At 54.3% G+C, this 25,145-nt stretch overlaps 1 protein-coding gene across 12 annotated transcripts in view; it reads right to left on the bottom strand.

Annotated features, from left to right (window-relative positions):
• The window catches only part of CAPN15 (calpain 15), a 56,853-nt gene extending 37,535 nt beyond the window's left edge, over window positions 1–19,318 (bottom strand). For 2 of the 12 annotated variants that reach the window (XM_032125792.1, XM_032125800.1), the window contains exons 1-5: window positions 19,233–19,318; window positions 13,599–13,989; window positions 13,326–13,507; window positions 10,656–10,696; window positions 3,001–3,320 (exon numbers count right to left, since the gene is read on the bottom strand). In XM_032125792.1, coding sequence (XP_031981683.1) covers window positions 3,001–3,176 — 176 coding nt within the window. In that variant the 5' untranslated portion in view covers window positions 3,177–3,320; window positions 10,656–10,696; window positions 13,326–13,507; window positions 13,599–13,989; window positions 19,233–19,318. Of the gene's footprint in view, window positions 1–3,000; window positions 3,321–4,937; window positions 5,341–8,888; window positions 9,035–10,655; window positions 10,697–13,325; window positions 13,511–13,598; window positions 13,990–19,232 lie in introns of those variants that run through there. The other 10 variants (XM_032125795.1, XM_032125794.1, XM_032125797.1 and 7 more) reach the window with 10 other exon arrangements.
• Window positions 19,319–25,145: the final 5,827 nt, after the last annotated feature.

Below are 25,145 nucleotides of genomic sequence, written 5' to 3'. Positions count from 1 at the left end.
CAGCAGCAGGAGAAACCACCACGATCCCACAGCTCCCAAACTGTTCCACTGTGGCAGCCACAGCAATGGAGCCGTGTCCTGCTGCCAGCACCAGGCTTGTGGCACTGCCCCTTCCTGCTCCCAGCTCCAGGAAGGGTTTGGCACGTCGGGAAGCTTGGCCATGATGGATCCCCAAGCTCAGCTGAATGCTCCAACCCAACAACAGCCCAGGCCAAGCACTATCAAGCACATGAGCAAGATGGAGCCCAAGGGGACTTGTAGCTGAGCCAGAATTTGTCTGGCTGCACACAGGTATCAGGGCTGAATTTAAACCCAGCATCTTTGCCCTAAGCAGAGGTTTCTGCAGTCAGATCCCTGTAACATGCACCTAACACCTGGTACCTCCCATCTTACAGCAGCTGTGTCCTCCTGGCATGCTGGGAAAGGGACGGGCTCCTGGTTAAAGGCTGACACACAGAAAAAGACTGTGCAGCCCTGTCCAGAAAAGACCAGGGACTCAAATCTGGTTGTCACAAGTCTGCTGCTTCTACCACTAAGGCCCTTTTTCTACTCCCTCCTGTCTCCCTGTCTTCAGCAGACAGGGAATTCCACACCATCAGCCTCACCCAGGCAACAGGAGACAGTGAAGCCGCCTCCCAGCCTCTAAAATCTTGAAAGCCAAACAGCACTGATTTCTCCCCATATTCCCGCCCCCCACCACGAGGGGTGACTCCCCCAACTCCCCCATCAAGTACGGACCAAAGTCACTCGCTAAGTATTTGTGTCCCTGTTTTCCTGCCAAGGAAGGTTTGTGTTCATCCCTGAGACTGGAGCAGCTTGGCTCTGTGCTGCTCCACAGCAGCCAAAGCATTATCAGCTTTGAAGGCGGCTGCAGACAGGGACAGAAAATCAGCAGGAAAAGCAAAGTCTATCCCAGAACTGCTGCCCGGCCTCAAATTGGCTCCCCAATACTCCACTTCCTTCCTACACTCCATGACTCCGGGGACGAGGACATGCACAGGCAGGATACCTACCCTGACTTGTTCTATTGACTTACTTAATTTTTTAAAAGAACATATTTATCTGTTCCTCTCTGAAAACCAATCATCCACTGCTCCTTGGCCCTGCTATTCCCTGGGAGCGGCGGCCCTTTGATGCCTGGCAGCCTGGCTGATCTTAGCAGGTCTTTTGAACCCACTTCCATAATCACCGCCTGGAGCGAGTTCTTCCCACGCAACTCGCTGCTCAGTGAATCACGGCCGGTGATTTTCCTGTCTCCAGGAACCACGCAACACTGAGTCGGGATGAGTTCTGCTCTCCCTTTAGCAGGGGAAATAAGGAATTATCACAAAAGCCACTCCTGTCCCCACAGGACACCGGTGTTATCTGCGCCAAGACCGGCAGTTCCTGTTCTTGCCCCGACATCCGCTCCACCACCAAGGCTGGTTCTTCAGGAAATTTATTTCCACATGTCAAGATATCACTTAGTTCCTCAAGCTCCTCCAAGCGACAGACTTGGAGCTGTGAGCAGCCCCAGCTGCCACACACGAGGCTGCAGTGACACCGCCTTTTTTAGTGCCCAGGGCCAGGTGTGCACTGGAAGTTCCTAAATTTCAGTTCTGGCTGTGCATGGCCATACCAGGGAGTTCATCTGTGAGCTGAGACACCTTCCCCAACTCCTCAAGGCAGCAGAGGGAAAACCAGCAGTCCAGAAGGGCTAATCCTGCAGGAAGGACCCAGCTCTGTTTGCAGGATCTGTCTAAACTAGAGGGGACAAACCCCACAGCACAGATCACCGACCAGAGCCATGCACCAGCCACACAGGTTGGCACACACAGCAACAGAATTTGGGAACTGCACAAAATATCTTTTTTAAAGGTACTCAAGTCTATGCTAGTGAAACAACTTCTTGGTTTCACACTGTTCCCAGCTCAACAAGGAGACCCAAGACAGGGCCAGAAGGGAGCAAAGCCTGACATAGCTGGGAGGCTCTCAGAATCATGCACAGAGCTTGGGAAGCACATCCCAGGCCTTGCAGCAGCAGGAAGGCAGGAAAACGAGGACTGCACCACAGATACTGCACCATCATCACAGCAAACACCTCCAGGGGAAAGCCAGGACAGCTCAGGGACACTCAGAGCAAGCAGCTATTCCTAAATGACCAGCAGTTCCAAACAGACTCAAGCAGGTATGGACACCCATCCAGGCTGGAGTCCACACAAAGCAGGCATTAGGCAACGGCTCAAACGTTATCAGCACAAAACACGGCAGCCTCTGTAGCCAAGCCCCCAGGCAGAGGGGTTTTAGATGCTTTTTGACAAATCTCTCAACCTGTCAGAGGATGAATGCAGGAAGCCAGCCCTCCAACAACAAGACAAACTCCTCACTGCAAGTGGCTGATGTGGAAGGGGCAGAGGTAACAGCTCAGGGACACATCTGAGGTGCTGATTTCATCGAGGTGGGAAAGGAATTGAGGGCTGGAAACACTAATCTGTTTAAGAGTAATTCTGTTTTGGTGTGTTTCATTCTTGTGGATCTGTTATTCAAAAGCATTTCACTGCTTTTGCATGAAAACAGCTTCTCTGGCTCTTCTGAGTCCAGAAACTCCAGCAACTTATTGCCACCCAACCTGGAGACACAATCCTCCACCTGTGACACTACAGTGGGGTTGGGAGGCCAGAAAGAAGAGGAGCCACAAGAACATGGCAAACAAGGAACTGAGATCCCATTCCCAGGCAGCCACCTTGACAATTTAGGTGAGTGAGGAAGAGCTGGGATAAGTCCTGCAGTCCATTCTGCAGGAAACATCAGCCACCCTGTGTAAAGCCAGGGTTTGGCATCACTCAGATCAGTGGGAATTTGGCTCTGGCTTCCCAAGGAACTGAGCCTCTGAATGAAGGGACCCAACACTCAGTAGGATGCAAAGCAACTCGTGTCCCAAAGGCAGCGCCCGGACTGAAGCTGAGAGGTGAGCAGGCGAGCGGGTGAGCAGGTGAGCAGGCTCCTTCCCCTCCTCCTTACCTTCGCAGCCGGTGCTGTAAGTGCTGGTGCTGCCGCGTTATAAGGGCACTTTCCCACACGGGGCCACCGGGACTGCTCCTATACCAGCCCACGGCCGGGTGCCCCGGGTAGGGCGAGCTACTGAAGCCATGGTCCGACTCCGTCTCTGCGGCCAGCGATGAGGCAGAGCTCCCCATGGTTCCCCCCTACCCAGGCCACGCTGAGATTTAGCCTAGGTTAGGTCCAAGCCAGTGGCATGGGCAGCTCGGGTGGAACAGGCGAGGCGCTGCGGCATGGGCTGCTGCAAAGATCCCAGCACGCTGGAGAAAGGAAGGTCGGTTCTGATCAGAGTTGGAAAAAAAAACAACAAACAAACACAGAGAAAGGGGAAAAAAAAGGAAAGAAAAAGAGAGAAAGATAAGGTACGATTTCAGCAACAACCCTCCAGTTTTAAAGCCTAACAATGCATGCTCTGATCAGGGTCCCCATCCCAGAGCTCACTGGGATGGGAAGGGCTGTGTCACTGAATCCAGCTTTTGCTGCTGGAGATGGGGAGTGTGGGGGCTCTAGAAGAAGCTCCCCCCAAGGTGAGCACCAGGAGTTCCCAGGCACAGGGAAGCACCAGCTGATGGAGGGAAGCACAGCAGAGCCCAGCACAAAGCCCTTCACAACACGGGAAAGAAGCAGAAAACGGGACAAGCAGGCCCACGTGGAGCCCAAACCAGCAGCCCTTGGGGACCACACACACCAGCTTAGTCTGGACTCTGACTGGCACACCAGTTTTAGTTACCTCTGCTACAAGGACTGGATGGCTTGTGTGCTTACATGTAAAATAAAATATCCCTCTTTTCCTGTTTCCTTCTAACACCCCAGTAAGGCTGGAACTGGACAGACTGGGGATCTGCACAAGTATTTTCTATGACTATTTATTTTCAGCTCAAGCCAAGTTTCAGCTGATCCTGAGCATGCCCTTACCCACAGAAGCAGGTCTGGGACTTTGCTCATCCGTTTCTTCCTCTCTCTTTCCTACTTTTTGGAATTTATTCCTCAAGCATCCCCACAATTAAACTCCAGAAACATTTCATGTCCTCTGGTATTCAAAGAAGTTTAAACACACACGTCTCTCCTTCAAGTGAAAAGGCAGGACAATCTCGATGCATGTCAGGAGCAATGGATCAAGGTAACATTTAACAGAGCAAAAAAGAAGAAGCAAGGAAGATGGAAAAATTAGCACAGCTGAGCTTATTCAACTACCCACCAGGATTGAAGGAGATGAATGAACCACAGAAAGACCTTTGCGAAGAAACCACTTTTGCCATAAAAAGGCTGAGATGAGGAGTTCTAAAATACAGTTTTTCAATCCCAGGATTGATCTAAGGGATCAAGAAAGGCCTTGATAGATAATAGACTCTCAAAAGCAGCAGCTCAAGAAGCAGGTGCAATTTTGCTACAAGCTCAATACCAGAATGTGCCTGCATTAGGTCATTAACTGGAGAATGTTAACTGCTCTGTCACAGTCTCTGCAGCCTACAAAGCCTGGACTAACCAAATAAATCTGAAAAAAGCACAAGAACACAGTCTTCCCTACCTCCTCCTTGCTGTAATTGGTCTGCCTCACTACTGTACATCAGCCTCACACCCCCATTATCCAACAGCAAGGTTTCACTGATTTCCCAGATCCAACCAAAGTGGATCCCTGGCGCTTCCCCTCTCATTTCCTGCTATTCAAGCAGTTAATTTGTAACAAATCTGATTTTCTGGCTAAACGAAAGCCACGAGATGTGAGCGGAAGAGCACTTCCCAGTATCATCATCTCAGTCTATCTGGAGACATCAGTCATCCCACACCTGTGCTGTCTCTGGCTCTTCCGCCCCATCCCGGGGCCCCTACGTGCTCCAGCAGCAAAGGCACAGGGGATGCAACTCTGACACCTACTAGAAGAACAAACTGTGTCTTACCTCAAAACTCGGGTTCTATCATGATAAAGTAGATAAATAAAGGCAAGATGGGTAGAACAGCCTCTCACTGCAGGCTAAGCCAAACAGAGGAAGGATGCCCAGGCGTCAGCAGCCTTTTTCCCCCTTGAGCTGGCTTAAACTGCCACATAAAGCACTTCCACAGCCTGGTTCAAGACCACTTCCTCAAGCTGGTAAAGCAGAACCCTTTGCTTCCTCCTCCTGCCCATGGGAACGCCAGTTTTAGCTCATCCCAAGAGGAGACAGACATGCCTGCTGCCCGCATCGCTGCCGGCTCCCAACGTGGTGCTGCTCTCCCGGCCCGTCTCCTCCGCCAGCTCCACACCAGGGAGCCAAACAGGCAGCTCCACTCCACAGGGAGGGGAAAGGCTGGGAGCTCTGCTTTAAAACCTGCAGTAAAACCCCATGGTGGGTGGAGTTGGGAGAGGAAGGGAGCTATAAATAGGTGGAGGATAACCTAGCTAAGTCGGAGTGATCTCCGAGACTGTCTGGTCTAACTGGGCTGCTTGGCTGTGAGTGCTGCGTGAAATCGGATTTCTCCAGGCAAAGCAGTAAATCCTTCTCCTCAGGGTCACCCTCATGCCAGGTGAGAGCAGCCAATGAATGCTATTGAAGGGGGAGCGTTGACCAAAGGTGGGGAGAGGGAGAACCAGTTTGAGAACAGGAGTGGCGGCAGCCCAATGCAAAGCACGTACGTGCTCACCATGCTGAGCCCCAAAACGCCTTTGGCCAACACTAAGCAAATGAGGAGCCTCCAAGAAGTCAAGGTGAGAATGGCAACTACACCCCAGCAAGGGAAGGGGGCAATTAAAGAAGAAGAAAGCCTCTCTGGAAGCACTCGTCCTTACTGTTGAGGAATTTCTGCCACTGGGCAGGGAGATGCCCCAGGAGATGACCTGCAGGCACCTGGCTGAACAGGGGAGGCTTCAATCACTAAAAGGGAGCTGCCAAGAGTTCCTCTGTCTTGGCAGGAGGCAGCAGGATTTTTCCTCTAATTAAAAAAGCACTGCTTCCACCTATCTAATCTGGAGAGGAAGCAACAATGTGAACAGATTGAAGTGTCTTGAGAAGGGTGGATCTCACTCATGGAAATTACCAGTTAAGCACCGTAGCAAGATGATGAGTTGGATTTTGGTTTTCTGCCCCTCACAGCTGCAATAATTACCAGGTTTGAACTGATGCTGTATAACTGCTCCCAAAACATTGCTTCCAAAATAAATCCAGGTTTGATCTCACCACCCCCAAGCCCCTCACAGCCACTTGCCCTGATCTGTGGTACGTGATGCAGACCCTTCCTCAAATTCCCCACCAGACCCTGAGCAGCAGGCATGTACAGCGTGTGCAGGACAGAAAAGCTGTCCCAGGGAGCTCTTCCTGCTGCCAGGACAGCAAAGCAGCTGCCTGGATGCTTCCAGATAACCTTATTCCTCCACATCAGCGAGCAGTGCTGACCCTTCAGGCCCCAGCTCTCATGTCACAGCAGAGCAGGCAGGAAGGGTGGGGATCTACCCAACCCCCCTTCCTTCCCTCCAGTTTCAAAGTAGGTTTTGGCTCTGAAGAGAGCAAAAAAAGGAAAAAAAAGGAAAGAAAAGAAAAGGGAACTAGCCCACGTGTTTCAATGCATCTAGGAAGTTGCAGGATCAACTTTTCCTAGCATCAGCCCCAAGCTCTGCCCTTGGCATGCAGCAGGAAGAAGAGACAGAGGTCCCTTGAGCTGCTGCAGTCACTGAGGAAACAGTGAGGCAAACTCACCCCAGCTGGTCCCACGTGCCCCTCCTTGTGATGGGATACCCCCACACTCCTTTTCCTAGTAATTTATTGATCCCTGTGGCACGAGCCAGCTTTGCTCCTGCTTGAATTTTCCAGCCTCTCTTGGTTCTCAGCCTTGCAAACTCAGGGACAAGACTTTGCCACTTCATTAATTCCTCCACTCCCCAACCTATAAATCAAGTCAATTCTGAGCTACTCCCTTGCTCCAGGGAAGATCCAGGAATGAAAATACCATCAGATGTACTGAACTCCAGGCAGCTCTGGTCTGATGTGTGGGCCAGCAGCTGGCCCAGGAGAAGGCACGCCATGTACCTGAGGGAAATACATCCCTCAAAGCTGTGCCCAGAGGAAGCTGCAGGAGACTTTCTTCTAAGATTGAAGGAGAAGTACCAGCCCTTCTCCTCCCTCTGCTGTGGGAGCTCCTCTGCCTGTGGGCTGACTAAGATCCACAGAATGTCCTGACTTGGAAGGGACCCATAAGGATCATGAGTCCAACTCCTGGCCCTGCACAGGACTCCTCAACAATCCCACCCCATGTCTGAGAGAGTTGTCCAAACGCTCCTGGCTTGAGGCCATGACCATTCCCCAGGGAGCCAGATGTGCTAGGACCTGGTACCACCCTCACCAGCCAAGGAGGAGCTCTCTGCCTTCAGTCCCATGTAACCTGCTGCTGGCAGGGAGAAACCAGGACTCCTGAGGAGCTCTCATTGTCCAGTGCCCACACCCAGCCCTGGAGGAGCAACCTCCTCTCTGGGGACTGCAGGATGCGACTCACACCCTTCAACTCCAAGGAGCTCAGAGGCAGCTGGAGAAGCTGGGGCTGAGTGGGGACATCGAGCTGGAGACAACCACTTCAGACATCCTGAAGGAATGGCCAACCCTTGGCCCCTCACCAATCCTGCCTCCATGCACAGCAGATCTTCCCTGAAGGAGGCACGTGCTCAGGGGGGCCAGGGTAAGCAGGGAATGGTGTGCAGGGCTGGGAAGGTACACAGCACGAGACATGGCAGCCTAAGAAGGTTATAAAGTCACAGAGCAGGTTAGGCATGGCATAGCTAAGGATGCAGAGTGGAGTGTCTGACGGTGTCAGGCCAGCCAAGGAAGGGAAAGGAGCGCAAGCATTTGTGTGATGCAGCCAGCCCCAGCTCCAGGCAGGGCGGCAGGACCTGAGGATGCGCAAAACCAGGCACCAGCACCAAGAAGAGCATGGCTGGAATTCAGCAGGCTGAGATGACCCTGGGAAAAGATGTAACCCCAAGAGAGGAAGGGCAAAATCCTCTCTTTTTCCACAAGGCAGCAGGGGAAGAGCAGACAAGCAACAAGACACCCACATCAGGCAGACACAGCACTGAAATCCAAGCTGCAAACGCCGACACAACGAGAGCTCCACGGCTCAAGAGCAGCAAGAGCAAGCGAGCTGGAACACTCTGTGCTGAGCAGGTGTCGTGCACACAGCTGGGGACAAGACAAAGTTTTGCTGCTCCTTCTCCCTGCCCTCACCTGCCAAGCCAGCCCAAATGCTGCAGTCTTGTCAGCAAGTTCCAATTCCTTGCAAAGCTTCTGGCAGGGAGGGGTGGGAAGGCACCTCCAAGGACAGACTGAGGCAGAGGTGTAACAGGAGGGATGGGACAGTGGTTGGCACATTCAGCTGGGATGGAGGAGGCTTTTTCAGCCCACGTGCTCCACCACAGAGCTCCCCGTGGTTCTGTGACTCAGAAACCTCTGCCTTACCTGCCAGGGCCAAGGAGTCCTCAGGTGTGACAGGCAGTGTGCAAGCACTGCAGATGGAAGGACACACAAAAGGGAGAAGGGGGAAACTCACCCACCCAAATGTTTGTTCTGGGGCAGAGGGCTGAGGGAAGAGAGTCAGATATTCTGGCCTTGGAGGAAATTGAGGGGACAGGAAGCTATAAGTGAACTGTTTTCCAGATCCTGGTGAGAAATAAGGCTGATACACCACTTGCAGAGATATCATTAGCTGAAGTGAACTGTCTGGAAGCAGATTTCCAGATGGGCTCTTAATGAGGTAACAAGATAATTGAACCTGGAGTCCTAGACCAGCACAGAACAGGATCTCACGCTCTATGCTACAAAGTCCAGAACAGCAGCACATGTCTCTGGCTTCAGACACCAACATGCAAAGGCAAGCTTGAGGGTCTTTACCTTCTTTCAGCTGCCTTGAAACTGGTTCTGGCCCAACTTTAGCCCAGAAGAAACTCACACACAGCAGCTGAGTTGGGCTAAGCTGCATTTAATGCCCAGCACTGACTCTTCAGAAGTATGCAGGCAGAGGAAGAGGTGTCCAAAGCCTGAAGTGATAGATTGACAGGAAAAGTAGACGTATTGCAGAGCCAGCTTAGCCACAGAGCAACTACCATCAAAGTCTGAACAAAGTTTCCTCTTCTCCCTTGCACTGGACGCTGTAAACCAGTGACAGATAATCCAGGGAGCTACTGGAAATCTATCCCAGTCACTTTGAGAGAGGGGATTACACAGATCTGAAAGGGCAATCAACATCTTAATCATAAGCTGCAGGGAGAAAGAGAGGAAAAGCAGGAAGGTTTTTTCAAAATAAGGGTTAAGTTCAAACCTCATCTCCATTGACAACTGCGAAGCAGTTTCTGAACAAGCATGAAAATGGCAACCAGGGCACTGCTGCAGAAGGGTCTGAGTGCACACACGTTTAAGAAAACCCACACAACGAAATCCCTCCAACCCCAGTGCTCTATTATGTCAATTAACTCTGCTCCAGTGAAGTGCAACGAGCCGCGTTCGTCCCGCAACTCCCGGCCAATTGTGGGTGACTCCGGAGCGTCACCACGGCGTGGGTGGGCTGGCAGGGCCCTCCCAGCACCAGCAGCGAGGAAATGCCACAGAGAGACTCACAGGAGAAGGAACAAAACAACACAAGCCACAGCATCCAATCTCGGGAAGCTTTACCAGCAGATCTCATTTCCAGATCTTTTCCTCCCCGTGTTCATAATCCTTGCAGCAGAGTTCTGTCATCCTACTCAGCTCACAGGCTGCCCCAGCTACAAAAGATGTCAGGCTGAAAAATCACCTCGACAGACTGCCTGCTGAGACCAGTTGCATTATAAAAACAGGAAGCTCTTGCCTGCCTGCTCCCAATATGCTATGGATTTAATGGGAAGGAGCATACGCAGGGATGCTTTGCAGGAAGAGCACACACATGGGACTCTTGCCAGGAAAAATGCATCTTGAGTAACACATGTGCTCTTAGTTTCCTCTTTTTTCAGAAAGGTTTAACTACACTCTGAGCTACCCAGCAGCAATAAACCACTTTTTTCCCCTCTTTCTCACTTATAGCAGAGTGTTGCTTGGTAAACAGCAGATCTTCCTGTCTGAGGCTGTGCCAGCCTGTGCTGAACAGAACTGTTGTTATTGCACATTCACAGCTAGAGATAAACATGAATAAGAGCCACGAGTAAGAGCCAGGCACTGGTTCTTCAGTACACTGCTTTATCAGGTTCCCCTTGATTCAAACGTTTCTGACATCCCTCCCTCCTGAAGGGGCAAGATGGCACAAGTAGCAAGGACAAACATTAAAAAAGAAGACAGAAATGACAGCAGCACAAAAAGTGCTCTTCTGTACTCGCCAATATTCACAAACTGTGCAGCTCACAGCTCCACCTGCACATGAAACACTCAAAAGCACAACAAGGAAACAAACGGGCCCAGCCAACCCAACCTGCCCAAATGGGAAAACAAAGCAGCCTTCAGCACATTTCTCAGGACAAATCTCCACCCAGGGCCACAACTGCTGCAGGACATAAAGGTTACAGAGAACCAGGGAAGGAAAAAAATGTGCAAGTCATCATCTCATCTGCAAGCTGACACTCTGCAATGACACAGGCACAACAAACCAACCCAGGAAAAGTGAACACTGGAAGTGTGAGGAGGGTTTCTAACCTTTCCAAGAGCAGATCTCTGGACCAGCTGCTCCAGAAGCACTGAGGAAAAAAGCACAGCAAGAGTTCCAACAATTAGTTCCTGGACAAGTTCATGACCTGCAAGAGATGACTGCCCATCTTCAGCAGCACGGAACTGGACCTGGTGACCCATGAAGTTCCTTCCCCCCCCAATCACTCAGCACCCCAAATTCATAGAAGCTCAGACACAGCACAAACACGAGGTCATTCCCAAAAGGACAGCAGGGATTGTATCCTCAGATCATGCTAAGCTGACAGATAAGCAGATGAAGAGCTGGCCACTGCAGAAGGGAGGGCAAGAGAATTGCAGCAAGAAACGGTCTCACAGCCAGTGAAAACTCAGGGCACAAACTTGGAAAGCAAAGTCTGAGGGGCAGGAGGTGGAGATGTCCCCTGAGCACACTGTCCCCAGACACTCCAGCCACAGCTTTAATGCTAACACAGATTAGACAGACAGTAAATATATAATTTGCCCAAGCCACATCCAATCACATCCCTTCCTAGAGATAGCTCCAGTCCCCACTGCAGTGCCCTACCCAAGCCACACAAGCAGCAGCACCTGGGTGTCTCCTTCTGCCATTTTCATGCAATTTGGCCTTCCCTGGCTTTCATCAGGCACCACGTCCCAATTTCCAACCAACTGGCCTAGATTTAAGCCAACACATCTCTGGCTGTGCCTCAGGCAAGCGCAGAGGTGGGAGAAGCCTGACAGACAACGGTGTCATTTGGCATTTCCATCACAAACAACCAAGGGATAAAAGCACAAGAATTGCTGAGAGCTGCACAAGAGGCTCCTGCCTTCCCCAGGAGCACAGGGAACCAGGGGAGAACAGGGAAGTGGGACAGACTCGGGGGGAAGAGAGAAGTTCCTCTTCTACAATCACAGAATCACAGTGGTTTGGGTTGGAAGGAACCTTAAAGCCCATCTCCTTCCACCCCCTGCCACCTTCCACTGTCCCAGGTTGCTCCAAGTCCCATCCAACCTGGCCTTGAACACTTCCAGGGACGAGGCATCCACAGCTTCTCAGAGCAACAGGGAAGCACAGTTCAGCACAATCATTTAATGCAAAAGCACTGCATTACTGCTTACCCCTCTCCACCTCCAGGTGACCCCTGAAAAACACATGAATCCTTCTGCACACTGATGTGGCAGCCCTGCCAGTGCTTCTGTTTGGAGGCTACACTGTATTGAAATGATAGGTGTGGAGTAACACCTGGTACAATGAAGTGATACAACCAAAACAGTGCCTGACACCACCACAACTCTCCCCTCTCCTCACCAGAGTGGTTTTACTGGCTCACTGTCTCCATCACAACCGGCTCCTCTACAGCTACACCAGTACAGCTGGAATTGTAGGATGTGTTCAATTACACACACCTTAAGCAATATTTTCTGGGAACAGTCATTTGAACAAACACAATGGTCATATGAGGAAAAGGCTGTACTCTGAGAGGGCTGAAACACAATGCAGATGGTTTGAGTAATGGTAGAGCAAAGGCAGCCAGGCCACCTGTGGTACCTCCAGCACAGGGAGGGAGCTGGGCTTTAACCAAGGGCTGCTGGCTGCATCCTGAACCAAAAGGGCAGATGGAGAGGAGATCATGTTACTGGAGTCACTCCCAAATGCCTTGCAAGACACATCCAGCTGCCTGAGCCTTGTGTGGTGCTGCAGACCCCCAGCCTCCCCTCCAGCAGGATCTGCTCACTAAGACATGGCAAGGTCAGGCAACAGGAACAAGGGCAGTAGCTTTTGGAAGACGTTCCAAGGCTGCATCAAAACAGATCCAAGAGCAGGAATGCCAGCTCATCCCTCTCACCCCTGAGAACAAGCCATGGTGCAGATCTGACCAACACCTGCCTGGTGACAGTCACCACTCAAACACCACAGTGCTCATGGCCCAGCCTCACTGACCAAAGCTATGAGAGGTTCCTGCAGACCTTCTGCTGTGGCTGGACATGAACATCACACAGAGACTCCAGCTAGTCCATAAACATCCAGACAGACCAGATGGGCCAACATACAGCAAGCACTAGTGTCCATCTGATTAATCCAAAGCCCCAACCTGGATGAGGCCACGTCAACCTGGAACATTTGAATCCAAGGACAACACCATCACACGCTGCAAGCGTATCCTGAAGGTCCAAGCTCAGACTGGCTTCCCACCACCTCGTTCTGCCTCCACAGCTCAGCCACATGAGGCACAACACAGTCACCTCTCTGTCCCAGTGGGCTGGGAACTGCCACGGCTCTGTGGTTACTGCAGGCAAAGCTATGCAGAGTTCCTTAATTTATTGCCCTGCCCTTGCACTGCCTCAAACACACCCTGGGACAGTCATGCAGTTTCCACTACTTAAGATTGCGAGGTGCTGGAAGACCCCACAATTTCTCTTCCACTCTCACAGTTTCTTCTTCACCATAAGAAAACCAGAGGACATCAGTATCCCCACGCATTTGAGCACACAGCCTTCACACAGACGGCATGGAAACACTCAGAGAAGGAATTCAAACAAGGAAGAAAGACAAGAACGAGAGGCATGAGAGACACGAAGCGAGGTAACTGTGCTCACAAACCAGAGGAGAGAAGGTCTCCTTCCTTCCAGCCCCTCCCAGCCCAGCCCAGAGCCAGCTGAGTCAGAAAAGCCTCTCACCCAACACAATTCCTGCTTGGCAGGTCCAGTGCCAGTCGGTGTAGAGTCAGCCTGGTGTCCCTGGACCCGAGCAGCCGCTACTGGCACCCACTGAGTGGCCTGGCTGGAGGAGCATGCTAGAAGGTCCCTGCACCAAGCACTGGGAGCACACCAAGCCAGGAAGGAGAGGCTGCCGTCCCAAGCTGCTGGACAGAGAGTGAAAAAAGGCACATAAGAATAAATGACTGCTGAGACTCCAGGCCCATCAGCATGGCACCAGCAGAGATAACCAACCTCACATTTTTGGTCCCTCAATCAGCATCCCCTTGAACTCCAGTTCGCGGAGGGCTCTGCACTTCCTATGACATCCAGCTGGGGCTTGGTCCCCCCTGGAGACAGCTTTTGGGTCAGCTCAGACTCTTCACTCGTGCTCTCAGAACCCTTGGCCGTGCCTTTATGGTTCCATGCCCACCACAGGCCTCACTCCCTGCCGGCGGCCGCTGCTCAGCATCCTGGTGCGAGCTGTCATCGGAGCAGGGAACGCCACACCTCGGGAGCACAGCGGGATGGAGCACAGCAGGATCGTGTGGAGAAGGACTCCGGACAGCTCTCAACAATTAGCAACAGGCCAGGATGTCCCGAGGGGCCGGATGGGAACGCAGCGATGTCTGGCGGGGCACGCTGCCTGAATGTTCAAATACAGAAACAGATGTTAATTACTCTGCATAGCCAGGACACCATTAGCAGTTACATCTCCTGGAGATTCTGAAGTACAAATTCCTCTGATTATGCCAAACGTGCCCATCCCACCCCCAGAAGCCATGACGTTTGAGTAGTTGCCTCGGCAAACCTCCCTCCTCCGAGATACTTCCCCTTCCTCCTTCATATTCTCTACTCTCAAAACAACCTGTTCTAATGAAATTCCTACTTTGGGAAACTGCTGCCTCCTTTGGGATGGGCTTTTAGCAGATGGAGGCAATATGAACCCTTGTCCATAAGTGTCTGGCTCTCCAGTACGTTCTTACTTCCTCTATTTTAGGTTGGGGAGGGAGCACAAAAATAAGGATTCAGCTGGCACCATGTGATCACTGAGCCTCTTTAGGAGCATGGCAGAGCAAGAGACCCCATTCTGCCCCCTCACCTTGCTCATCATCCCCACAGCCACACCATCAGATGCAGCATGGTACCCTTGGGGTAGGTGATGGTGAACTCACAAAGAGCTTTTCTCTTCCAGCACTCCCCACCACTGACAATTCCAGGCTGCAGGGAAAAGACGCCCTGTGGTGAACACCTGGACAGGTGCTGCTAATGGAACCAGAGCAGCAAAGGGAGGGTGTACGGAATGGGTAAGGGACACCACTGGGGGACCAGTAATGAGTAGATAAGGATTCAGGAACCCTTCAGGTTCAAAAGGACCACCCTGATCCTTTTAGACCAAGGATCTGTGCAACTACACAGGGAATTCCAGGCCCACAGCACCTCCAAGGCACTCACTGAGCTGCTCCCACACTGGAAAGGCGGGAGATTCAGGAGAGCCAACGAGGGAGTAGAGACCAATACCAGCAGACAGAGCAACCCCCAAGTGCCACATCACATCATTTTCCTTGCAGGAGATGTGTTCACATGCCATGGGATAGGAAGGGAAAGCACTCAGCATCCAGCAGCTCAGCAAAATCTGCTGGGCTGGGCTGGAATTCCAAGGACTTCCCGAGCTCTGCCTGCCGGCCAGAGTCTGCAGGAAGGAGACTGACAAGGGCGAGCTGGAGAGCAAGACCTTGACCACATCAGTGCTGCAGCCTCTGTGGATTGTAGAGCTGCCACAGGAGAGCACAGAGCTCAGCACACACGGACCCTGGTGCTGTGCTTCCACTTCCACGGACCAGCACAAACACAGGGGATCTGCTGCCCAGCAAAGTTGTCCGTGAGTAACTTTCTCTGCAAACCTTTTCGTCACAGGAGCAGAAGGACACAAGTTGGGAAGCTGCCTGTGATACCCTCAGTAAACTGAAATCACCTGGGCTGAGACTGGGAACAAGATGCTGAAGGGGAAACGTTGGTGTCACAGGAAGCACCACATTAGAAATGCAGCTGGGCAGCATCACTGGAGGGGACAACAGCTTTTTGTAAGGTCTTGGTCTCTATTTCACCAAATTGAGAATGCATTGATAACCCTGAGGTTTGGCAAGGGGCAGGACACCAGCTCAGTGCCCTGACACGGTGTCACTGTCACCGTCCCTGATGCTGAGCCTGCTCAGGCCCACTGTACTCCCTACAAAAGGGGCTGCACTGCAGGAACAGAAAAGCTCTTTCTTTTTTTATGAACACTCATTAGAGTTTACACTGCTGGCAAAGTGTGGAGGCACGCATTTCTGGAGGAACAGAGATATGGTTCCAACACTGGTTTTAATGTGCAAGCCTAAAGACTCGGCTTCAGTTTTTAGAAATCAAACTTGATCATCTCAAGCTGGCAAAAATAGCCCCATGTTCCCTTGAGTTATTTTCTTTTCAAATAGGCAGGGTACAGCACAATAGGAAATATCAGCAGTTATGTATTCAACCTCCAGAAACCCAACAGGCCAATTCCAGCAACCCATGGCAGTTTTCCAATCCTCCCTGATCTATTTGCTGGAGTTAGCCTGAAAAGCAGGCTGCCCCCGAGCCATTCAGCAAACTCCACGTCCCACTAATTACATCAATATAAATGTATTATCTTGGCTGTCAAACACGGGCTGCCTGAACAGGACAAGGCTCTGCCATGGAAATGCAGGAAAACAATTGCTCTTTCTGCTGGTGACACATTTCTCTGGATCCTATTTCCTTGCCAGGGCTCCCCCTTCTCCCTTCTGCCCGGGCACCAGGGTACCAGCGTTTTTTTCTTCCAGAGCGAGAGGAAATGGCACACAAAAACCCTCCTCATCTTTTAAGCAACAGAACACCAACGAATTTTTGGGAACACCACTGGCATTTCCTATCAGCCAACCCGAGAGCTGTCAGCACACGGGGAAGGGAGCTGTGAGGGCAAGAGTTAAATGTCTCTTGTGAGCAGGCAGCAGCTCTTCTGCCTCTCTTGGCTTCCTCAGCTGCCATTGCTAAATGCAAGGCAAGTGTCAACACTCCAAACAGCAAATGTGACAGAAATTCGGAGCAGCCTGCTCCTCCCTGCCCAGCTCGGTGACTGCGGCCTGGAGAGGAGGGAGTCTCTCAGGAAGGCTCCAACAGCAACCAGCAAGGTTGAGGCAAACACAGGCAGATCCAGAGGCTTCCAGGGAGCAGGGAGGGAGCTCGCTTCGCTCCAGAGAGTGGGATTATGACGGAAAATGAGGAGGAAGCCACTGACTCACCTGTCCCACCCGCATAAGCAGCTTTCCCACTGAAAGCTGCACTGTGACCTTGCTCAAAACCCCAGGTTCCAGCAAACTGGGGGCTCACAAGGTTCCCCCCAGCTCTGGGCACTGGGAGAGAGCCATGGTGGCAGGACACTGGGCTGACACACACTTTCCAAATCCACCTCCTCTGACCGCAGGCAGCCACAGGCCCTCACTCCAGCTTCCCTTTGCTTCATAAAAACCCTCACTTGGAGAACTGCCACAGGGGTCTGGTCCTTCCCAGACCCCTCTGCTCATAGCAAGGATCAGAACGAAACCAGAAACAACTAAGCCTGGATTCAGATGAAGCAGGAAGATGGGAGGAAAAAAGCATTTCTCCACCTGGGAGCAGATGATGTTCCTGCCAGCAGGGATCAGCACGACCATGGACACACAACACAGGCTGAGTCTCTCTCTAGATCTCACGTGCCAGCAGTGCAAACTTGGAAAGCTCCCACAAAACCTCTGGGACAGAGGAGAGCAGCATGTTTTCCACAAGTTAAAGCCAACTGCACTCAGCTGGCTGAGGGAAGACCAGGCCCGTGGCCACTTCCCTCTGCAAAGCCAGCGGAATTCCGAGTAAAGATAAAGGGAGCCCAGAGCAAAGATAAGGGGGGAGCAAGCCAGGAGAGTGGGGGGTAATCAGTGCATCTGCCAAGGGCATGCAGGCTCCTCCATGGGGTCATCCAGCCCTTCCGCCACCATGAGACAGCTCCGAGTCTGGGCACGACGCCTGACCTTTTTTACGTGCAACTTTAGCACTTTTGAGTTGTTTTCCAAGATTTATTCCGATTCAGGAGACACCGTGCCTGGCCCACGCCTCCAGTTCCCTTATGCACCAAGTCATCAGGCTGGAGGAGGCTGCTCTCCCTCCTGCCAAAGCAACAGGGCTCAGCAAACCCAGCCAGTCACATCAAACCTTCAAAGGCCTCTCCAGCCATTCAGCCCCTCCCAGGGAAGGGAGCAATGTTGGGTCTTGCCTTCTGCCTTCAACTGCTAAAGCCTTGGACACAAATAGAAGCTGATGCAACTTGAAACGAGTTAATATCCCCACATACATAAAATCAGGGTAATTTGAATCATGCCTCGGACATGTTATGTTCAGGCAGAGCTCAGCCCCGCTCTGGTTCACTCAGGGGCACAAGCCAGACTGCTCAGCAGGATCTCAAAAAATGGCCAGACAAAAGCCACCAGCAGAATCTCAGTGTCACAGGCAGCCAGTCTGTCACAGCAGGTCTGCTCCAGTTTAGGGAAGAGCACACAAGTCCCTCTGAGTCCCGGGTGAAAACGCACAAAGTGTGGCAAGATCCCTGTGTTCAGAGCCACAAAGCGCCACACTCTGGGATCTGCACCCCTCGCCTCCACCTTGGCTCCCTCCAAACACATCTCCTGGTCTCCATCAGCTCCTGACCGACCCACAGCAGTGCAGCACTGTCCTGCACCAGTACCCCAGGCCACGTGCAGTGAGCAATTCCCAGATAACCTTCTGTCCGACCATGAGAACCCACCCAGCCGCATCCCGGGCCTGCAGGCCTACAGAGCGCCAAGCTTCAGTGAGATTCCCAGCTGAAAAAACGCTTGGAGGAAACAGTATGACATTTCAAACACAACGTTCACATTATCCCATCTCCTCTAGCAGGCCCACGGATGATCGCCCAAAACAGTCGCTTTCTGGTGCCTGGGGGGATGTACCCCAGGAGCAGAGAGAGCTCAGCAAATGGAGAGGCTGGCAAGTACAGAGCTTTTTCCATGCTCTAAGACTCCTGCATCCAGGACCCAGAGGCTGAGATGCTTCAACTGCAGCTGAGCTGACATGCAGCAAAATCCAGGGGTCTTGATGAGACACTGGGACCCCAACAGCCTTAGGATGTTCAAGACTCAAGGATAAGAGCCAGCCAAGTGATTCTAAAGGGCAAACTCGCAGAGGCTTGAGAAACTCCGCACACAACCCTGCTCAGCCCCACCACGGGTGTCTAAGCTGGAGGTGAGAGTGCAGACCTGAAGGACAGGCAGCCCGGGCTGCTGGGGGCTCTGCCGTGCTCCAGCCCGGAACCGGCACTCGGCGGTGCCAAAAGCGGGGCTCCGCTGCCCGCGGGAGGATTCGGGAGCTGCGATCTGCCCGCACGGGGCGCAGGACGAAGGCGGCTCAGGCACTGCAGCCTAAGGCGGGCAATCACGAAGCCTCCCCGTCCCCCCCGACTGCTGCACGACCCTCAAGCCCATTAAAACCCCTCCGGGCTGTGCGGCCGGGCTGGGGTGCGAGCGGGGCCCCCGCAGCCCCCAGGTCCTCCCGAAGCCCGGGGCAAGGCACCCCGGCCGCCGTACAGCCGGGAGTCGGGACCCCGGCACCGCCCGCCGCCCCCGGGCCGCCCCGGCCTCCAGCCCCCACTCGGGCCCACCGGCAACAGGTGGTGCGGGGCGGCCCGGGGGCGGCCGGGCCCAACCGGCGCCTCCGGCCGGGAGAGCCCCAGGCGACCCCCGGCGCGGGCGGGAGCCGCGGCCCGCGGGGCTGCGGCGGGAGGCCCGTCCCCGCTCCCTCCCCCGCGCCCCCGCCGCCGCTCACCTGGGGGTAGAGGCGCCGCGCTGCCGCTGTCCCCCCGGCCCCGCGCGTTCCCCCGGGCGGAGCAGCTCGCACCCGCCCCGGCCGCCCCGCCGGCCCTTCCTCCCGCCCGCCCGAGCCCCGCGCCCGCCCTACGCCGCCGCCGTGCGCAGCGCCCCGTCCCGGCCGCGGGCGTGCGGCGCGGAGACAGCGCAGGGACCGTCGTGAATAGCGCGGCGGGACTACGAGCCCCGAGGGGCGCCGCGCGCAGGAAGCGGAAGGCGGCGGCCGAGCGGGGCACCGGCAGCGGCGGTTCGGGGCAGGCCCGGCGGAGCCCCGGGCAGGGGCGGTGGTTCGGGACCGAGGGGCCGGCGGAGCTGCGAGCGCGCGGAGGGCGGGGGCCGGAGGGGCCGGTGAGGGACGGCGGGCGCTGTGCGGCGGGAGAGGACTACGACTCCCAGCGTGCCTTGCGGCCCGTGGGGAGAGCGCCGCCCCTCGGGCGGGGGTCGCAGCGCAGGCGGCGGTGCCCTCGGGGGCGGCGGGACCTCCCCGGGCTGAGGGTCCCGGAGGGTCCCGGGGAGTCCCGCTGTGTTCCAGGGATCCCGTGGCTCCCGTCGTCCGGCGGCGCGGTTTGGGAAAGGCGGGTGCGTGGCCCTGAGCCCTCACACGGAGGCTCCGTGCGCCCCGAGCGTCCCCGCCCGCTCCCCTGGAAGGCGCCGCCGTGAGGGGATGGAGGATCCGGGCGTTCCCTGCGAGGATTGGAGCCCGCGGCTGAGCCAACCTGAGCAGAAGCCACTCGTAATTACAGCTCTTAATGACCTGGCGGCACATGAAGCGAAGGTGGAGCCGGCAGGGACCTGCTCGGCGCTGCGGGCGATGTCCTGGGACGGCGGGAGCGGGGCCGGGCCGCGGCCCTCGGGCAGCTGCAGAGGGGGCCTGCACCCCCACCCAGCCTCGGAGCCCAGACCCACGTCCCGACCCAGCCCAAGGCCGGACTCGCCAGGTTAAGAAGCACCTTCAAGCCCTCCCACTCCACGGAGATGAGAGCTGGGAGCAGTTCGTGCAGGACCTGCCGCACTCACCGGGCTGCTCCCTCCCGGAGCCACGAGTGAAAACGGGGAGGGGGTCCCAGATATGACCCAGCCCAGCTGGTCCAACACACGCTTATGGGAAATCAGTGGTCGTTGTTCCAGCAAAAGCAGCATCATTTTAAGCCACCAGTCTTGGAGGGAGATTACTGGCTGCTAAGTGAAACATGACAGTTGCTAAACAGGGAAAATGTTCTCTTTAGGCTGTTGGAGTGTCTCCAAAGGGCACCCCAGGCTTTCTGTGTGGGCAGTTGAGGGGTACTGAGATGGCAGATGTTCATAAGGCCTTCTGTAGGATGATGCAGGGACCAAAAGCTGGTGGAGAGCTTGGGCTTCCCTTTGTCTCTCTGTAAGATGACTGCCAGTCATATCAACACATTTATTTGCAGACAGATCTTTTCTAGAGGCTGCAAACACAGTTCTCCCTCTGTTCTGTGGGGTGGGCCGGGGAGAAGCGGCCCCATGCTGCCCTCACTCACAGATGGGATTCCTGGCCTGGGAAAATTGAGGGCTCAGTGCTCCCACAGTGCCTGAGGAAAGCACAGAGCAGGTATCCCCAAAATCACAGGATCGTGGAATATCCTGAGCTGGAAGGAACCCACCAGGATCATCAAGTCCAACCGCTGGCTCTGCACAGGATATCCCCAGGAATCCCGCCATGGCCAGTGGGGATGCCCTGCCCATTGTAGGGCAAAACCTCTCAGGATCCACTGGTGAAAGGGGGAATTTGGGCTTAGAAGAATCCGCTGGCTCCATCATGATGGGCGTTTCCTGTAGGATCTGTCACCAGCTGTGGAATGTTAGCTGGAGTGGGGGTTTGGGCGCTCAGGGACGTATCTGGACACCATTCAGTGGCTGCACTCTGGTGCAGCATGACGTACCCTCAGCTGTCCAGGTCCTGGCCCCACAGGTCACATGAGACCTGCTGGATGCCTTCATCCCTGATCTCTTCAGCCTTATGGAATAACAGTCAGCTCCCCAAAGCACCCGAAACACACCCATGTGGGGGAGTTGGGTTCAGCTCCTTTTGTTACGCTCAGGATTATTAATGAGTGTGAGCAGTGTGAGAGCACAGCTCTGGTGTGACAGGGAGTTCCTGGCTGGACTTATGTCACCAGGCTGGCCCTCATTATTTGGAGAATAAATGTATGAAGCACACTTTGCCCAGTCAGAAAGCGATTCCAAGCAGTGGATGATTTCAGTGTGTTCAGTTAGGAATTACAATCATGGAATGGTTTGGGTTGGAAGGAACATTAAAGCTCTTCTCGTTCCACCCCCTGCCATGGGCAGGGACACCTTCCACTGTCCCAGGCTGCTCCAAGCCCCAATGTCCAACCTGGCCTTGGACACTGCCAGGGATCCAGGGGCAGCCACAGCTGCTCTGGGCACCCTGTGCCAGGGCCTGCCCACCCTCCCAGGGAACAATTCCTTCCCAATATCCCATCTAGTCTTTTCCTCTGGCACTGGGAAGCCATTCCCCCATGTCCTGTCCCTCCATGCCTTGTCCCCAGTCCCTCTCCAGCTCTCCTGGAGCCCCTTTAGGCCCTGCAAGGGGCTCTGAGGCCTCCCTGGATCCTTCTCCAGGTGAACACCCCCAGCTCTCCCAGCCTGTCAGAAATTCAGTGAACTGGAATCCACACTCCCTAATTTTAGCTGGATAAACTGAGGCCCTTGACTGGCAGTGGCCATCACATCTATGAGCAGTGGAGAAAGATGGAGACCTCCAGTTACTCCACACAAGTTCCTGTTCCTGTCATTGATGATAAAGTGGATCAGACATTCAGCTGGCGCAACAGAGGCATCAATATTGCAGTGAGTTCCTGGGAACGAGGGAATGCCGTGGCTGAAAGCCTGGCTGAAGGTGAGGAGAATGTCACCTGCTGCTGTGTCCTGAGCAAGCCTCATCACAGAAAACAATTTTCAAGCACTCTAGCTCCACACTGACTGTTCCCCAGCTTCTCCTCCACCTGCCATGCCTCCTAAAATGACCATTCCATGGTTTTTCCTGGAGCTGGCTGAGCTGCCTGGGCCATCCCGAGCTTTTTTTGACCATACAAACCTTGCTTTCCTCTGGCTGCAAAGATTCTTCCCCACCCAGCACCACTTCCCAAATCTGACAGAGAAGAGCGTCAGGCAGCTCTCCCCACAGCTGGGATCCAACCAGCCGTGGATCAATGTGTGTCAGCCCAGGCACGGCTCTGGATCTTTCCGTGAGCTCCCCTGGGCACCGATCCCGAGCTGCTGTGCCATGGGATACCCTGGAGGATGGGAGGTGGCCTGGAGCAGACCCAGCTGGCCAAGCACAGGGATACACGCCCAGGGTTGGCAGGGACTGGAGGATACACAGGGAGACTTCCCGTTGTGTTCTGGCAGTGCTGGAACCAGCAGCTCCTGCCTGAGGCACAGCAGGTGAGAGGGAGGAAAGGTTTCCATGTTCCACATCCCAGGATCTTCCAGTCCTCGTTTCCCAGGACACCAAGCTTGAATGAGCCTTCCCTCTGTCCTCATCTCTGCTGTGACCTCCACTTCACCCTGGCAAGTGGCTCTTTCCTGGTACTGCCCTCAACCCTCCCAACTGCAGCCTGAGGAATGATGAGGTCCTGATGGCTGTCAGAGGGCAGGACAGAAAGTCCTAGGATCCAGCATTGATTTGGGAGATCCTCCTTGAGCTGTTGCAACAGAAGGCTTTTTGCAGCAAGGCAGGTGCAAGGAAATGCAACCCTTGACTAAATATATAATGTATATATATTGTATAGGGGTGGGCAGGCCCTGGCACAGGGTGCCCAGAGCAGCTGTGGCTGCCCCTGGATCCCTGGAAGTGTCCAAGGCCAGGTTGGGGCTTGGAGCAGCCTGGGACAGTGGAAGGTGTCCCTGCCCATGGCAGGGGGTGGGATGAGCTGAGCTTTAATGTCCCTTCAACCCAAACCATTCCATGACTCTGTGATTATCTCTGTGTGTATCTGTCACTGATCAGTGATATGTTTTTAGCTGGTAGGGGTCTCAGGGTAGTGCAGATGATGTAGTTCTGTGTCTAATATCTGTGTGTGCAACACTGAGGGGACTTGAGGGAACAATATTGTACAAACCCAGAAGAGTTTTGCTTTCATTGTCAAGATAATGCACCACCCACGTTTTTGGTATGAAGGAAATTGGACTCGAGAGGCACAGGAATCCCCCAGGGAAGATCCAGACTGTATTTGTGGAGGCACATGGTCATTGTAGAGTTCAGTCTGACACCAGGCACGTGGCTCCTCCTGCCCGCCCAGCACCATGTGCTGTCACCTGCAGTGGGACAGCCGAGGGGATGATGAATGGTCCTGCTGCAGCTGTGCCAGGACGTCTTCAGTGTGCTCTGTTGTCTTTTGTGGTGTGGTTGTGACACTCAAACCTCTCCCTGCTTGAGGGAGAGGCATCCATCCCCTCTACTCAGGGAGGATTATCTGTTCTGAAACCCCCAGGTGATGCCAGCGCCCCACACCTGTCCTTGGGACTGAGTCTGTGGCCTAGAATGGCCCCCTGTGCCCCACATCATAGGGACTTGGGGGATTGGGGTGTCTCTTGGGGTGCTGGAGCTGTGGGAATGTCCATGGCACTCTGGGGTACTAGGAATTCCCTGTAGTCCTGGGGGAATTCTCACTAGAGGAGTAGAGTTGTCAGCATTTCCTTAGGGGAATCTGACAGTCCTGGGAGTATCAGGGCCTTCTTGGGGGAATCTGGGAGCTTTGGGAATATCAGGCATCCCCCTGGGTGTGTGGTGTCCCCAGGAGATGTCACAGTCCCCAGTTCCTCACAAGCACTGCACAAGTGCAGGGGGACCTCGGAGATTTGGGGTACCCCAGCTGTCATCAGTGGGGTGGAGGTGTCAGGGACACCAGGGGAGGCCTCCCCTGGTCACTGGCTGGGGGGGATGGGCTCACTGTGGCCCTTGGGCACACCTTGGGGCAGGGGTAGTGACAGGGACCCCCAGAGCCTTGGGAAGGACAGGTCTCATCCCCCTGCAGCCCCTCTACCAACCCCACCACTCCTATTGCCCCTGACACCCCTCAACAGCCCCATCAACACCCAGTCTCCCCCTTGACTCTCCTTTCACAGTGCTTCCCAACAGCCCCTGCTCACTCTCCAGCCCCCCCAGTGACCCCCAACGTTCCCCAGTGATGACCCAGAGGATCCCACTGCCCCACCACTTCATTCCCCACTTGCTGTCCCACCATAAGGCAGTTTACCCAAGGAAGGAAAGGGATATGGGTTTGGCAAGGGCTTGGAGTCCACGGCCTCCCTGATCTCCTTCGACTGCTGGACAGTTTTCCCCATGTTTGCCGTGGCCCTGACGGTTCAAGTCCCTCCCAGAGCTGTTATGAGGGGTCTGGCTGCCCCCAAACACAGTACAGGGGCTCTGCCCTGTCACCTGCTCCTCATGAACACGGGCTGGGCTGGTCTCTCATGGCTCCCTGAGGGGATTCTGTCCCAGCCCCCCAGGTTACCCTTTGGAGTGCTGGTTTAACCATTCCTATCCCCAAAGTAGCTACTAAAACACTTCAAATCATAGAAGATGTTGAGTTGGAAGGGATCCACAGGGATCACTGCCTCCAGCTCCCTGCTCTTCAAGAGACCAGTCTTCCCAGTACAAAGTGCCCCAGGTATGTGGGGGCTGGAAGACTCCTCCTCAGAAAGGGCTGAAGGCAGAGGAAAGGGTGGTAAAAAGGATTTTTGGCAGCAGTGCCTCTTCTGCCACCCTCCCTAGGCAGAGAGGTGGGGTGACACAGGTGGAAGCCAAGTTTTAACTGAAGTCTGCCAGAACTGGTTGGTAGAAAGGGTTTGGTAGAGTGGGAGAGGAGAACCGTGTGTGTGT

Source organism: Corvus moneduloides, chromosome 16 (genome assembly GCF_009650955.1).
Source record: "Corvus moneduloides isolate bCorMon1 chromosome 16, bCorMon1.pri, whole genome shotgun sequence".
NCBI lineage: Eukaryota > Metazoa > Chordata > Aves > Passeriformes > Corvidae > Corvus > Corvus moneduloides.
The sequence above is the reverse complement of the archived record's forward strand: the minus strand, read 5'-3'. Positions and strand labels throughout refer to the sequence as shown.